This window comes from Cordyceps javanica, chromosome 5 (genome assembly GCF_051103115.1).
Source record: "Cordyceps javanica chromosome 5, complete sequence".
Classification (NCBI taxonomy): domain Eukaryota; kingdom Fungi; phylum Ascomycota; class Sordariomycetes; order Hypocreales; family Cordycipitaceae; genus Cordyceps; species Cordyceps javanica.
This window is the reverse complement of record NC_139299.1, coordinates 3,282,171-3,296,600: the sequence shown is the minus strand read 5'-3', so window position 1 is coordinate 3,296,600 and position 14,430 is coordinate 3,282,171. Positions and strand designations below refer to the sequence as shown.

At 53.4% G+C, this 14,430-nt stretch overlaps 5 protein-coding genes across 5 annotated transcripts; 3 read left to right on the top strand and 2 right to left on the bottom strand.

The window, feature by feature from the left end:
* Positions 1-1,173, bottom strand: V2A60_008219 (uncharacterized protein; the record flags this gene model as incomplete). The annotated part of the gene is made up of 1 exon (XM_083259492.1): positions 1-1,173. One exon carries the CDS (start codon positions 1,171-1,173, stop codon positions 1-3), a length of 1,173 nt encoding a protein of 390 aa, XP_083115618.1.
* A 1,135-nt stretch (positions 1,174-2,308) lies between these two features.
* V2A60_008218 (uncharacterized protein) lies at positions 2,309-3,376 on the top strand (the record flags this gene model as incomplete). Its single annotated transcript, XM_083259491.1, has 1 exon — positions 2,309-3,376. The coding sequence occupies one exon, from the start codon at positions 2,309-2,311 to the stop codon at positions 3,374-3,376; it is 1,068 nt and encodes a 355-aa protein (XP_083115617.1).
* A 4,303-nt stretch (positions 3,377-7,679) lies between these two features.
* V2A60_008217 (uncharacterized protein) lies at positions 7,680-8,803 on the top strand (the record flags this gene model as incomplete). The annotated part of the gene is made up of 2 exons (XM_083259490.1): positions 7,680-8,021; positions 8,075-8,803. 2 exons carry the CDS (start codon positions 7,680-7,682, stop codon positions 8,801-8,803), a joined length of 1,071 nt encoding a protein of 356 aa, XP_083115616.1.
* Positions 8,804-9,872: 1,069 nt separating this feature from the next.
* On the top strand, positions 9,873-12,045 carry V2A60_008216 (oxidative DNA demethylase; the record flags this gene model as incomplete). The annotated part of the gene is made up of 2 exons (XM_083259489.1): positions 9,873-9,936; positions 10,031-12,045. 2 exons carry the CDS (start codon positions 9,873-9,875, stop codon positions 12,043-12,045), a joined length of 2,079 nt encoding a protein of 692 aa, XP_083115615.1.
* A 415-nt stretch (positions 12,046-12,460) lies between these two features.
* On the bottom strand, positions 12,461-13,681 carry V2A60_008215 (uncharacterized protein; the record flags this gene model as incomplete). The annotated part of the gene is made up of 1 exon (XM_083259488.1): positions 12,461-13,681. The coding sequence occupies one exon, from the start codon at positions 13,679-13,681 to the stop codon at positions 12,461-12,463; it is 1,221 nt and encodes a 406-aa protein (XP_083115614.1).
* Positions 13,682-14,430: the final 749 nt, after the last annotated feature.

Below are 14,430 nucleotides of genomic sequence, written 5' to 3'. Positions count from 1 at the left end.
TCATAATCTCATGCCCTGCCTGGTACCACCTTTCTCCGCCCTGTCAAGTTTGCCAGCCAGGGTTCCCCCGTCGAGGATGCTACCGAACATGGCGGCTTCAAAGAGGTAATTGACCTGCCAGGCGTGATGGTTCGCATGCGCAATGAGCCAGACCATTTCCAGCACCAGACCTTTGGAGTAGAGTTCGGCCATGGTCAAGCGCGAAGCTTGAACGAGCTCTTCTTCGCGCTCGGCGTCGACCTCGCCAGCCCTGACATAGTCGAGCGGCCCTGTGACGAGGGCCCACCAGAGATGCCCCAGAAGCGGCTGGTGGTCGGCGTTGCGGTCGAGGAAGTCGTGAACGTGGTTACAAGTGTCCTTGCCGTCGCAGGCAAACTCCGGGTCCAGCGGCCTACGAAAACCCGTGGTGTGGTATTGCTTGTCGAACGCCTCGTCAAAGTCGGCCTCGCACTGCGGCATCGCAGGCGTCTTCCGGGCCTTGGGCCACCCGAGTATCGCGCGTCGAAAGAACATGTGCCGGTCGTTTTGGATGTGCCAGGTGTAGAGGGCGGCGCACATCCTGGCGACAGGTTCGTGCCACCTCTGGGTCAGCATCTTGGCTCCCACGGTGGCGTATGCGTCGTACACGCGGTGCAGCACGACTTCACTCACGACACCGTTTTCGGTTACATCGGCCACGTTTAGAAGCGAGTTCATCACCTCTGAGTTTACCAAATCACAGCCGACGTCGACGACGTCGGTGCCGGGAGAGCTAAATACCAAATCGCTCATGACGGACGCCGGGTCGAACCCCTGCGCCATTGCCTCGGCCGCCATGCCCAGCAGGCTGCTTTCCGACAAGGAAATGATCTGAGCATCACGTCTGAGCAGCCGTGCCGACCGGTAGGACAGGCGCTCCTTGTTGCGCTCTTCGAGCTCGATTTTAGTCTGTATGTAGCGTTTCCCAACGTAGACGCTCTCGCGACGTTCGCGCCCGCCTCGAGTTCGCATCGCATGGCGATCGGCCAGACCTCGCTGCAAGAGCCGCTCCAGCGATGGGAAGACATGGTTGTAGCCATGCTCGTAGTAAAAGGCCATGTCAGTTACATAGTTTGAGAACAAGGTTGGGGCGTCGGCTGCTCCGATGAGTAGGCTGGCGATCCCGCACCCAAACAAGGCGTTGTTCGTCTTCATGGCCTTTGGCCAGCTAGTTGCCCCGAAATAGTCTAGAGCGCGGTCTGAGGCCTGGGTCAGACCGAGACCTTTGGGCGGGAGAATTCTTCCCGCCGCGTGCTGAGCGTCTTTCCATTGCTGGAGATCAGAGGACAGCCGTAGTGCGACCAACCCCGGAGTCGGTTCAGACGAAGACAGCGATCCTTCTTGGCCCGCGTTTGAGGTTTCGGAGCCATCTGTAATATCTGCGAATATTTCACAAACCAAATTTTGGGCCTGAAGCGACAGGCTCTCTAAATCTGCCGTGGTGCCATTCCCCACCAAGAGCGCTGCCTCTGAGTACCGAGAACGGACAGGGACAGGCCTTCGTTTCGGGCACCATGTGCAAAGACTCTGCAGCCGGTTCTTTAGTCCTCTGCCCCATAAGTAGGGCCGTATCTGACTGTTGAAGCTTGTATAACTAGGAAAGGTTTGCTCTGTAGGTTGGTTGGCTTTGACTTTGATCCCCTCGAGACTAAACTCCCCCCAGTAATCCCCATGAGACCGGAACGGGTTACGATGAAATAACATCTCGGACGATGGGCATCATAACGCAAAAAGCTTTTGCGTCCGAGCGCTCTAGCCCTTTTCTACTTTGCCCTTTCCGCCCCCACTGACCAACGTGGACTGTGTGCTAACTTATCAGTACGTGGAAGTGATTAGTCGTGGCAATGGCACCCTACACTTATATGGGCCTGTTATGGAAGGTTAGCGGGGAATATCAACCTGAAATTAATGCGTTCCAGACCGCCGTTCCTGTGAGCTCGAGTTCATTTCGTTATTCTAGAAGTCTGTATGCAATTGGTCGGTATATCAGGCCATGATACGGGATATAGTTTGCTAGAACCACCACGCTCTACAAGGGCAAGAAGACAGTTCTTGGATCCCCAGTCACACACCCCAGCGTCACTATCCCAGAAGCGTAAGACTATACAGTTGGTGGCGTTGAGACTAGGTTTAGCGTCCGTGCCACAGAAGGAAGCAACCGCCACTACCGGCACTAGATCACGGAATATATACGTGCCGCTCCGATCGACAGGGAACAAGAACTGCGTGAGATCCTTTTCCAAATATAAGCCCATTGAATCGTTCGAACTGCACATGCGCTGCATTTGATATGACTTTAGACGAAGAGGCCAGGCCGATACGGTACCGGTCACTCAGTGGAAACGGGGGCGAGCTGCGTCTGCTCGAGCTGCAGCCGGCCTTGACCAACAACATCAACGAGCCCATCGTGTGTCGCTTGGTGCACGAGACAGTAAAGGAGTCGTCCCAGTTCATCGCCCTGTCATCGCTGTACGGTGATGTTAGTGTTAAGGAGCACATCATGCTCGATGGCGTCCGGGTCGTAATTCCGCAGCACCTCTCAGAGGCGTTGCGATACATCCGAGCAGTTTTCTTGACCAACACCGCGCCAAACTCCTACTCCTCCGTCTCCTCCTCCTCCGGCTCTCGGGACCGATCCGAGCAGGCTCAGTCAGTGCTGAAAAAGAGGCCACCGCGCTGGCTGCTCCCTCTCCTGAGGGGGTTTCGCAATATTTTTGTAGAGCCCTCGTCGCGGAGCAGCGCCGCGCCCTCTCTGTGCGTCTGGTTGGACCTGCTGTGTGTCAACAAGCGCGATGCGCGCGAGGCGTCCGAGAAGCGTTTGCACATGACTCGAGCCTATCAAAACGCGACGCTGGTGGTCGGCTGGCTGGGAACCAAGGACAGCACGTCGGACCTCGCCATCGAGATCATCCGTGCGTGGGATAAATGCATGCCGGCATCCTTTGGCGAGCCCGGCGACCGTGAGGCGCACCCCGAGAACTACGCCCCCATCATGCAATGGATGGCGCCGGTGCAGCATCTGAGTGAAATTCCCGAGGGCATCACGGACGCGCGGCAGGTGCCCAGCTACAATGCCATCTTTCAGTTCCTGAACCGACCATTCTTCCGCAACGCCTGGCTGCTTGAGGAAATGTCGCTGGCGCGGTTTCCGGCTTTCCTAGTAGGCGACGACATTATATCTTGGATGCAGATTCTGCGCCTGAACCGTGCTAATGAGGAAATCCGCGACCATGGTGCGGAAATGTTTCCTGACGAGCTCCGCCCGTTGCTTCAATACATGCCTCTCGGTAGCGTCTTCGCGTTTCTGGAAGCTTTTGATGCCCGCCAAAGGGAAAAACGAGCCGAAGTAGTACAATGAGACCAGGGACGACATCACTGATACTATCACTGTCAGTAACGTTACTGCGACGGCTCCATTCTCCGCCAAATACGTCTTCTCGCAAACATGCCCACACTACGGAGTACACATCCAGCCATGGTGCTGTGACACTTACATGCCTGCCGCTGTCCTGCATGATGACTTGCAGGGATCAATTCGGTTTCCGGCCCATGACAAGATAAGCATTTTCAGTGCCAAATGGGACGAGCTGGAAACGTATTTTCACAGCAGCAACGCGTCAACTTTCCGGCGTTGAAATGATTGCAGCGTATGCAGTCGAGCCTGTCCGAGGCTTTCACCCGGCACCAAGCATCCCTTCGGACCCCTGTGGCAGCCAGAGCGTTGGATAACATGCCGCCTCACCATCAGCCACCTAAAGAATGGTCCAGCATAGCGATGGTGATTGGTGACCATAAGCCGCGGCACGGTCGTCAGCTTCCCTTGCTCCGGTTGCTGTTGTCTTCGCTTGCCAGCCACCGACTCTGCTCCCATCACAAATCATAATCTTCCCCGACGTCTAATATGGTTTAGAGTTTTGGACCATGTTCAGTCATCATGGTTGCCAATGTTCAGTAATCATGAATGACAGACCAGCTTTGTATTGTAGTTGATTTCTATTTAATTGACTTGACATTGTGGTTTCAATATTCAAATCTGACTACGCCATAGTAGATTATGGCTCTGGTCGGCTGTTCCAGGCTTCCTGTCTGTTAACTACTTCTTGTTTTGTATCAATTGGCATCTTTCACGCGATTCTTGATCAATCATTGAGCCGAGCGTGTGCCTGGGTGTGTGTCTGGATGCGTGTCCGGGAGGACTGTCTCCTTTGGATCCCTGCAGACCCCACGGAAAGTAGCCGTTGTGCTCGGCGGCGGCGTCAGTGTGGAGCGTCAGTTACTGAAAACGTAGTTTGCTAACAGCGTCTTGGCTACACTGCATAATAGTATCGCAGGGGTAGTCAGGTAGCTGCGGCTGCGTCTTGGCATATTGATCGCATTGATATTGAAGCACGATGTCGCTTGTCCTTCAGGAGCTGCTTGCAATCACGAGTCGGTCTGTGGCCGAGCTTGCTGTCGCGGGAGTGCGCTGCATGACGTGCAGCACGTAGCTATGACTGTGTATTCAATTCCCGCCAGTCTCTATGACGATAGACAGCCTCGAAATGGACCTCGCAAGGAAGCTACATCATACCATCACGGTGGGCAGACACCCCAGTAATAACTATATCGGGATGGTCACGATACGACTATGGGCTGATTCATGAATGTATATTCTGCAGTCCTTAATGGCCCGCTATTTCCAAGGGTTTGGCACAGGAAAGAAGCTGCGCCACCCTAATAGTAGATGGGCGATATCAACGTCTGCAAAATTTAGCTCCAGAAGCTTAGACAGCGTTTTGCCCGTTGGTGAGCGTGAAAAATGACTCGTATCAATGCCCCTTACAGCACCAAAAATGCAGAGACGACACACACCAGTCAAGAGCTCCACAGTCTGTCTGACTTGTTGAAGGAGACTTGGGGAATGCGACCACCGCGGAGCGCATGCGGACGAGTCCTTGCTGAGATGATGCATGTTGGAAAGTTACTGGAAGCAACAGCGAACTGCTACACGTCAAATACGCTGTCCAACGCTTGGACGTTGGACGACTGGGGCGAAGATGCTTTTTATGGGCTTGCTTGAAAAGACTATGGGCTTAAGATTGCAGAGGGGACAGCCATCAGGCGAGTTACCACAATGCCTCTTCTCTCAATTAGGTAGCAATCCACTGCAGCATCGTCTTCTCTGCTGTTTTCAACACAAGAAAATGGCTTTGGGTTTGCGTTTTATCTGCTGCAGCCATCGACTAAGGAAGGGAGGACTATGTTGGCAATAAGTCTGTCTCAAGTTCGGCATCACATAGATGAGTAGGATTCTTGACTTGGTAGGAAAAGCGAGAAGTATACAAGACACTGGCATCGAATGACCGGTTCGAGGCATTCCTTGCGAGAATAATAGCGATGTTGCTGTGAGAGGCGGTCCCGGCCCATGTTGACCGCCACTCTACAGATCAGTATTTCACAATACACCAGAGCCAATCATTTCATCCCTGTTTCATCCAAGCTCAGCTGGAAGGTTCAATAAAGTACTTGAGTTTAATCCCTTGCAGAGCGGTCCAGAAGAGGCTTCTGGGCAAATACCAACTATTAGCCCGGCTGCTTAACCAATAAAGGTATGTAGGCATCGTGACCAGAAAAAACGTATCATAATGTTGTTGGTAAATTGACCCAAGACATGCATTTCAGCCACAAACACTTGCGAAAAAAAAGAGTTACATGTTCTCCAAGGGACCATGCAGCTGCAGAGTTTACTGTTGCGCCGGGCGAAGAAGCTTTGCCTTCCGTCGCAAGAGTGCCACCCGAGGCGGAAAGTCCATCATCCGTACCCAAAAGAGCTGCCAAGAGAGTTTCCTCGAGCTGAAGCTTATACTGACGAATTTATGGCGAAAGGACTAGGGGTGTGCGTCTCTGAACCGAAAAAAAAAATAGAAAGAATTCTATACTCACCCCCTTTACTCTTGTGAATTGCCGGTCAGAGCGGCCCAAGGAGTTTTCGCTTTTCCCCAGTCATCATATATATTGATACGGGAGGTAATCTTCTGTTCATATATTAGTGGCATTCATTCGTGGAAAAGAAACGCTGTAGTTGGTAGGTGAGCCTTTCTCTAGGCAAGCTTATCCATTCCGTCAAAGTGTCACGCCAGTCAGTCAACCTCTTCTCCATCATTTTCTCATGCTCCTATAATTTGCAACAAGAATGTCTCTCTCCTCAGCACATACATAAATGTTGGCCTCGATCTACCTGATGGTGGGCTGACTGGCACTCTCGACAGCGCTGGTCTTTGGTATTCGATAAGAAAGCGTGTGGTGGCTGTCTCTGAATCTGCTCTGCAAGGCGTGGCTTCAGCTACGGTCGAATTTCCGACATTGGACCGGATTTCTCTCTTCTATTATGTGGATTGTCTGTAGATGCATAATATCATTTGTATGGTTTGGTTCGGCCTGATAGTGATGGTTGATTTGCAGCGATTTCTTGTCTCCAGCACAAGTATGCTGGTTCGCGGTACTGTTGCAGTTGCTGGAATAAACACTCATTTGCTGCTAGTTTCTCTTCAATGAGCGCAACTGCAGTTTGGTTTACGTGCCGAAGGATTGCGTTGATTACTTGGCAACGAGGCTGCGCCTTGATTAGGATGGGAAAGCTGGTCGAGCTGCGCGTTGGAAGAGCAAATTGCTGCTGCGCGTGCAGGCAGTGTGAGATTCGGGATAAAACTACGAAAAGAGGCTTGGCTGGCTACCCTTTCGATGTCTACACATATGCTCCTTTAGCCTGTTTCAATGTGATCCGGGGCGTTAACGAGACCTTGATTCCCCATGTGCAAAAACCTGTGACTCTAGCCAAACGGAGTGTTTGCTCAGTGTTGACTACCACTTGATACTGAGTACTTCTCGTTTTTTTTTTTTCATATTTTGATATGCGTGTGACATGTTAGCTGTCTCCATTTATATCAACAGGGAAATGTCTCCATCTATGATCTCATGAATCTGTTCTTCCACAAATCGCCGATCACCTATGTGGGTAAGCGTTCAACTACGTAATCACTTCCTACGTTGTAGAAACACATCATAAATTCGGTAGTATTAGGCTCAAAGATCTCTTGGCCTGGCGTCACGCGAGGAGCAAGCTGAGAGGCAGGCGCGGCCAGATTAGAGTGAATGATATGGAGTCGGAGTTGCGACTCTGCAGGTAACGCGAGGGTGTCGAGGCGGATATCTCGGAGTTGTTACGGCCACCTGGTGGTGATGATGAGACTACCGGTGCTCGTAAGATATTTGAGCCGAGGATAGGTGTCCAGTGCGCCCGCGGATGGAGGGTCAGGGATCCCGATCTAGCCCCTTCTTAGCTTCCAGGAGGATCCCATTGAAGATTCAAATCATATCCGGTCCTTGACTTTTTACTCAAAATTAGAACAGATGTCATGATGAAAGCCTTTTATAGTTGAGAGATCATGTATGTCCTTGCTATGCAGTCTAGCAGTCTAAGTACACCCTTTTTAGCAGCCTGTAAGAGAATAAATGCGGGGGTGGGGATATGGGGATGTTCCCAGGAGAGTCTGATGCCGAGGTCCGTTCAGGATCCTGCCCATGTTAGCCTCTCAGCGTTAGATAGGTCGCTCCTTGACCCTTTTCACACGGGGAATTTCTCTGCTCAAGAACCTGCTCAGCCATTAATCCATGTCTTGATGATGGACGACAAATTGCCAGAGTTTCCTGCCGACGTTGCCACAGCGCCTCTGCTTCGCCTATCGTTGCTGAAGTTGGCAAAACATGACGCCGCGGAGATTTGCCGGTTTATTGACGCCTGCCGGGAGCTGGGCTTCTTCTACCTCCATCTCGATGATGCCCAAGACCCTATCCAGAAACAATCAGAGCGTCTCTTTGACATTGCCAAAGACTTGTTTGATCTGCCGCTCCAAGAGAAGATGAAGTACGATTTTTCGGCTCAAAAGACGTACTTTGGCTACAAGCACCTGGGAGGCTCCGTTGCAGACAGAACGGGTAGGCTTGACAGGAACGAATTCTACAATGTCAGTCCTTGTACACGACGCACTTATATTGACGCAGGCTAACGCGTCGGTAGATCAGCCGGGATGATATGATGGGAACGACGAAACCATGGCCCGCGCCCGAGGTCTTGGACAAGGAGCGTGTCTTCCTCAAAGGCTTCATGAAATCCGCCCAAGATATTGTTCATCTGCTTCTCCGCCTGCTGAATGAGTATTTCCAGCTTCCCGCAGACACACTCACTTCCATGCACCGACTGGATGCGCAGAGCGGAGATCAGGTGAGACTCATCAAAGCTCCGCCGCAGCCATTGGACGACAAGCAGATTGCACTCGGAGAGCACACAGACTTTGGCAGCATCACAGTCCTCTTCAATCGTCTGGGCGGCTTGCAGATTCTGCCGCCCGGTGCTGATGCGACGTGGACCTACGTCAAGCCTCTGCCGGGCCACGCCATCATCAACATTGGGGACGCACTGGTCAAGTTTACAAACGGCGTCTTGCGCTCCAACATTCATCGCGTTGTATCCCCGCCTGGCGGGCAGGCTCAGCATGCTAGGTACTCGGTGGTCTATTTCAGCAGGCCGGCGGATGACGTTCCCTTGAGAAGGCTCAAAGGCAGCGCCTTGATACCACCACTCCAAGACGGTGTCGAGGAGGAAACTGTCACCAGCAAAGATTGGATTCTGCGTCGTGCGTTGGGGTCACGGCCCCATGTTGTGGGAGATGCTGCCTACGACTGGAGTAAAAGCGCCGGAACAGAGGATTTATCACGCCGATCTGCTACGTCTACAGTGACTACTTGAGCACATGTGTATCTCCTACTTGCGAGAGTGAGGCGTATGTAGGCGTATGTGATCAGGAAGAAGAGCGGCCTCTGGGCATCACAACATTTATGACAAAGAGCGCAGGAATAGTTCAGGACAAACAGAAGTGCACGCATAATTACACAGATAATGTCTCAGGAGAACACAAGTACAGCCATCAACGTCTGCCGTGACAACGGTGACCAAATCCTGTTCCAATAGGAAACCGCCACTGTATCATTCAATCCAATCATCCTTGTCAATTTCTGGTGTCTGGTTCAATCTTCCTTTTACTCGTGATAATCTCACATCCCTTGCTTTCTCTTTTTCCCTTTTTGTCTTCCGCGATCGTGTTCGAACCGAGTTTTGGGGAGTACCACCTCCTGCTCAATATAAAATCGTAACGGGAAATCACTGTTAAGCGACATCTTTTACACTCTATGAGTCCCTAGCTACCATTTGAGATAGTATATACTTCTGAAGACCTAAACAATACACGTCTTCACTATCTGAGGCTTGCAACGGTGGCGTCTCGGCTTTGATGCAAATTACTACCCTGGAGCGCCCGCAGGAGGAAGGCTGGACACATATGCCGGCGCAATTTCCTGTAATAAATCTAGAGACCTTTGTATTTAGCTGATTAAGTACGGCATCCGCAACCAAGAATCTCTTCGGCGGAATTGGAGTCGGACCGTCACAGGCTTTTTCCTCACACTGGTGATGTGGCAACTCGCGGGAGCAGAGCAGGACTAGGCATTCCAGCACACATTGGTCAAGGTCGTATGGACTCGTAGCCCTCCTCCTTCACAGCCAGGATACCATCACATTTTTCAGTGTACTCTGCAGTGTCCATGCGACGTTGTCGACCGCGGACAATTCCGTCTGTAAGAGAGGGTTGGTTGACAGAGGCTCGCTCATTGGGGCCGTCCCCCAGCCAGCTAACGAGCAAGACCCATTAAAAAGTCGTCACTTTCTGCACCATGGCCTGACATTTTCCCCCCATGAACCTAGTCTTTATTCTCACAAACCAAACATACATAATTCAACTCGTCAAAGACACAATTGCGAGATGAAGAGAAAGGCGAGTGGTTCCGCCGGGGCGCAGGTGTCTGCCTCCAAGAGGGCCAAGGCTTGTAAGTAGCTAGAGCCGCAGCTCTCGGCCAACAAAAGCTTTGCATGCGCCGAAGCACCGAGAGAGCGTTTTCTAACAGCCAAAAAACCTCTTAGCATTGAGTTCCGAAGAAGCGCAGAAACGGTTCCGCGACGGTCTGTTTGACCGAAAGGTCCTCGATGCCTACCAGACCGAGTACGCAGAGTCCTCGCCATACAAGCATGCCGTCATCCACCAATTGGTCAACGACAAGCTGTTGCGCTCCGTCCGCGACGAGGTCCGCGCCAACGTGCATTTTACACCCAAAGAGACGGACATTTACAAAATTCACCAATCGGGCGACCTTGCCAACCTCGACGGCCTCGACGACGAGTCGCTTGCCAAGCTGCCCTCGCTGCTTGCGCTTCGCGACGCCATCTACTCCGAGTCCTTCCGCAGCTATGTCGCGGGCATCACAGGCTGCGGCCCCCTCAGCGGTCGCAAGACCGACATGGCCATCAACGTCTACACGCCGGGCTGCTATCTTCTCTGCCACGACGACGTCATTGGCAGCCGCCGCGTCAGCTACATTCTCTACCTAACGGACCCGGACACGCCCTGGCAGGCAGAATGGGGCGGTGCGCTGCGCCTGTTCCCCGTCGAGGAGAAGCAGGGTCAAGATGGAGTTGTAGCCAAGACGCCGCTACCGGATGTGGTCAAGATCATCCCGCCCGCCTGGAACCAGCTCAGTTTCTTCGCCGTTCAACCTGGCGAGAGCTTTCACGATGTCGAGGAGGTGTACCACGCGGAGACCAAGGAACAGCTGGAGAAAGACGGCGGCCGCGTGCGCATGGCCATCAGCGGCTGGTTCCACATCCCCCAACCTGGTGAGGACGGCTTCATCCAGGGTGAGGAGGAGAAGAATGCCACGAACAGCAGTCTGATGCAGCTTCAGGGCAACCCAGCTCAGTACGACGCTCCCCAGTCCCGTGTCGTGCCTGTCGCCAAGGCGGGGAATCCCAAAGCCGCAGACGGTGAGGGCGAGGAAGCGGACGAATTTGACGAGGCCGATCTCACGTTCTTACTCCAGTACATCTCCCCAACGTACCTCACCCCTGATACCCTCGAACAAGTCTCCGAATTCTTCCTTGAGCGCTCCATCATCACCCTGGACAACTTTCTCAGTAAAAAGTTTGCCGAGCGTGTGCGCAAGTACGTCGAAGAGCAGGAGGCAAAGGGGCTACCCGAGGAGAGCAGCGCCATCGAAAAGTCGACGCCCTGGAAAGTGGCCCGCCCCCCTCACAAACAGCGATACCTCTACCAGCAGCCCAGCCTGCCGGACGAGCTGCGCACCTCCCAGGACGAGTCCCCCATCACGGAGCTCCTCGACCACGTGTTCCCCAGCCGCGCGTTCCGCAACTGGCTCGCGGTGGCGGCTCACGGCCTCGTCCTGAACCATGACATCATGGCGCGTCGCTTCCGCCGCGGGCACGACTACACGCTGGCGACGAACCACGAAGGCGCCGCCCGGCTGGAGATGAACCTGTCCATCACGCCGACCGCCGGCTGGGGCGAGGACGACGACGACGACGATAAGGAGCCGGCCGAGGATGAGGCAGAGCAGGGAGAAGACGAAAACGACGAGGAAGCGGCCAAGGCGAAAGACAAGGGCAAAGACAACAAGGGCAAGGGCAAAGCCAAGGCAGCGGCGCCCGTGACCAACGGGAAGGGCAAGGCAAAGATGGCGGAAGAAGCCAACGCCGAGGAAGGCGCGGAAGAGGTCGAGGACGTGGGCGGGCAGGAAGTGTACATGGCCGACGACGACGACGACGACCAGGAAGACGCCGCCGTGTACAAGGCCAGCAGCGACGAGGACAACATCCTGTTCCACCAAAACGCCTCCTGGAACAAGCTGACGCTGGTGATGCGCGACAGCGGCACGCTCAAATTCACAAAGTACGTCAGCCGCAAGGCGCAGGGCGACCGCTGGGACATCTGGGGTCTCTTTGACATCGAGGACCAGGGCGGCGATGACGAGGACGATGATGATGACGGGGACAACGAGGCAGGACCGGCGACGACACTGGGCGAGTCGGATCTAGAAGAGACGTTCAACGGGTTTTCCGACTCGGGGGACGATGAGTCGGACTGAGTGGCGAGCCGTGACTTCGTGTGTGCTTTCTTGTTCTCAAATTTGGTTTGCCACTTATATTGGGGAAAAGTAGAATATGAAAGCATCTGGGAATATTTACATGTAGCTCGCGTAGCTGCCGAATGCTGCTGGATAAGCGATCAAGAAGTGATCTTGGCATGTTACCGAGTGTCACTATAAAGTTGATGATGGCTTTACGAAATCAAAAGTTTCTTGGTTGAAATCCATTCTGGAGGAACAAGTTCTGCTTGTCCTATTTCCATTCAAAAGAAGGTATCGAATTGTCAAAGATGGTCATAAATAATTCTGTAATATAATTACAATGTCATGGCTATTGATGGAGCCTTTCGAGAATATGTACTGAGGCAATGGGGGTATCATGAGAGAGAAAAGGGGGTGTCGCAAATGCAGCAGCTCAGCTGGGCTGCACCTGAGCCGTAAATAGACCGGACAGCTCATCCTGCAATATTTGCTTGAGAGTCTGCGCTTCCTGGCTGAGCCCCGAGGCAGTCAAATGATTGACGGTATCGTAGCCAAGGTATGCGACCCATGGTACGACGCTGAGGCTGGTCTGCTTGGCCTGTGTAAACTGCTCCTTGGTAATTCCGCGGACAAGATGGCGCAGGCGCTTTGTGTCGCGGAAGAAGTGCATAGCAGGAGCGTGGTCCGGGTGCGTTGGGTGGTAGAGATGCAGGTGGGCTGTCTCAACGGAGAGTGGCTGCTGCAGGCGACTGGCGGTGTCGAGGTGAGCGTCAAAGAGACGCTCCGAAGGCGCAACGCGGCTGTAGGATTCCACCGTGGACAGCCACGAGACAGAGCGCCACGGTAGGACGAGAAGCTTGGCGAGCAGAGGGTCCTTGGCGAGGAGCTGCTCCGCGCGCAAAATGGTGGAGATGGCGCCGTCGAGATTGCCGTGCTGCGGCTGACTCTTGATTTGGACGAGCTGCGCGAGCAAAAAGGACGCTCTACGCAGGCGCACGGGCTCGCTGAGATCGTCGCTACGCTGCATCGTTTGGCAGATCCACTGCCAAGCAATCTCTTCCATCTTCTCGGCGACGAGGAACGGCGCCAACGCCTTGACAAAGGCCTCGTGCTCCAGAAAGGCCAGGCTATTCCCCAGTCCTGTAGAACGCAGCCAGCGTACAACACGCAAGGCCGTAGCCGATGATGAAGCGGTACCAGTATCGAGTTGTCGTGCGTCGATCTGCTTCTGCTTTGTCATGATGCAGCCGGTGGCGGCGTTGAGCGTCATCAAGCCCTTAGCGACGGCATGGTCAAAGTCGTCCATGGGGTCGCGTTTGGGGACAGAGAGTGGCGATGGAATAGTACAGTTGGCTGTGACGCTATTTTTATTATAAGAGAAGAGCGGGTTGGCGAGTATGGACCTCAGATGACGATTCGCAGCCGAATGACGAACGACGCCATGAGAGGATGAAGAGGGGTTGTCGTGGGCTTTGGACGTATTTTTCGTTTGCTTGGTGAGAGCCGTCTGACCATACTCCTGTTCCAGTTGTAGACGGAAGGATGACTTTAGCCCTTCGAGCAACTTCTGCGACTGCTGCGGCGACAGTCCAGCGGGTTCATGATATCCAGCAAAGAGCTTTCGGAGCGAGAAGGTTGGTTTTGTGGAAAACATGACGATGGTACTTGTGGCGGCTTGCCGATATATAACTGTGTATTGGCGACGCCGCCTATCGGCAGGCGGAATGGAACATTACAGTAGCCGCTGTGAGAAAGACAGTGAAGGATAATGGGATGGATTATGTATGCCGGCATCGACAGCATCGGGCCATCCATGCCAGGTCTCATGCCGTTGATCGGGCGGTGGCTATCGATACGGTACAAATCACGTGAGCTTGTTGTGGAGAGCTCTTTGGCGGAAACTGCTGGCAAAAAAAAAAAACAAGCAAAAAGGAGCTGACAAGCTAACTTTTTTGGTAAAGGAAAGATGGAGCACGGAGCGCGCTAACCGAGAAGAGCCGAAGTGATTGCTGCAATCCGGCAACAAAGAAAAGGCCTGCGCAGAGCTAGGCACCGAGACGTGCCAGTACATTAGAACGATACACCGTCTAGAGCTACTTACTGGTGCATTACTTATTAGGTAGTGGCATACACGGAGATGGTTTCCAGAGCTGAGGTGTAACGTGCCGTTGTTGCCCTTGGCAGGGGAGGCGCATGTAAGTACTAATAGTAAGTACCTAGTGTGTCTAGGCGAAATCTGGCGAAGAGCGCCGCCTGTGGGGTCCTCTGGCGATGCTTGGTCGCTAAGTGCTAGGTACTGCAAGCCCCTAAATATAAAGCACATGGGAATGCTCGTGTGCCATGACAAAGGAGAGGCGACGCGAACGGGCACTGTGACCTGGTGGATGGTGTTTTGAACAGTGC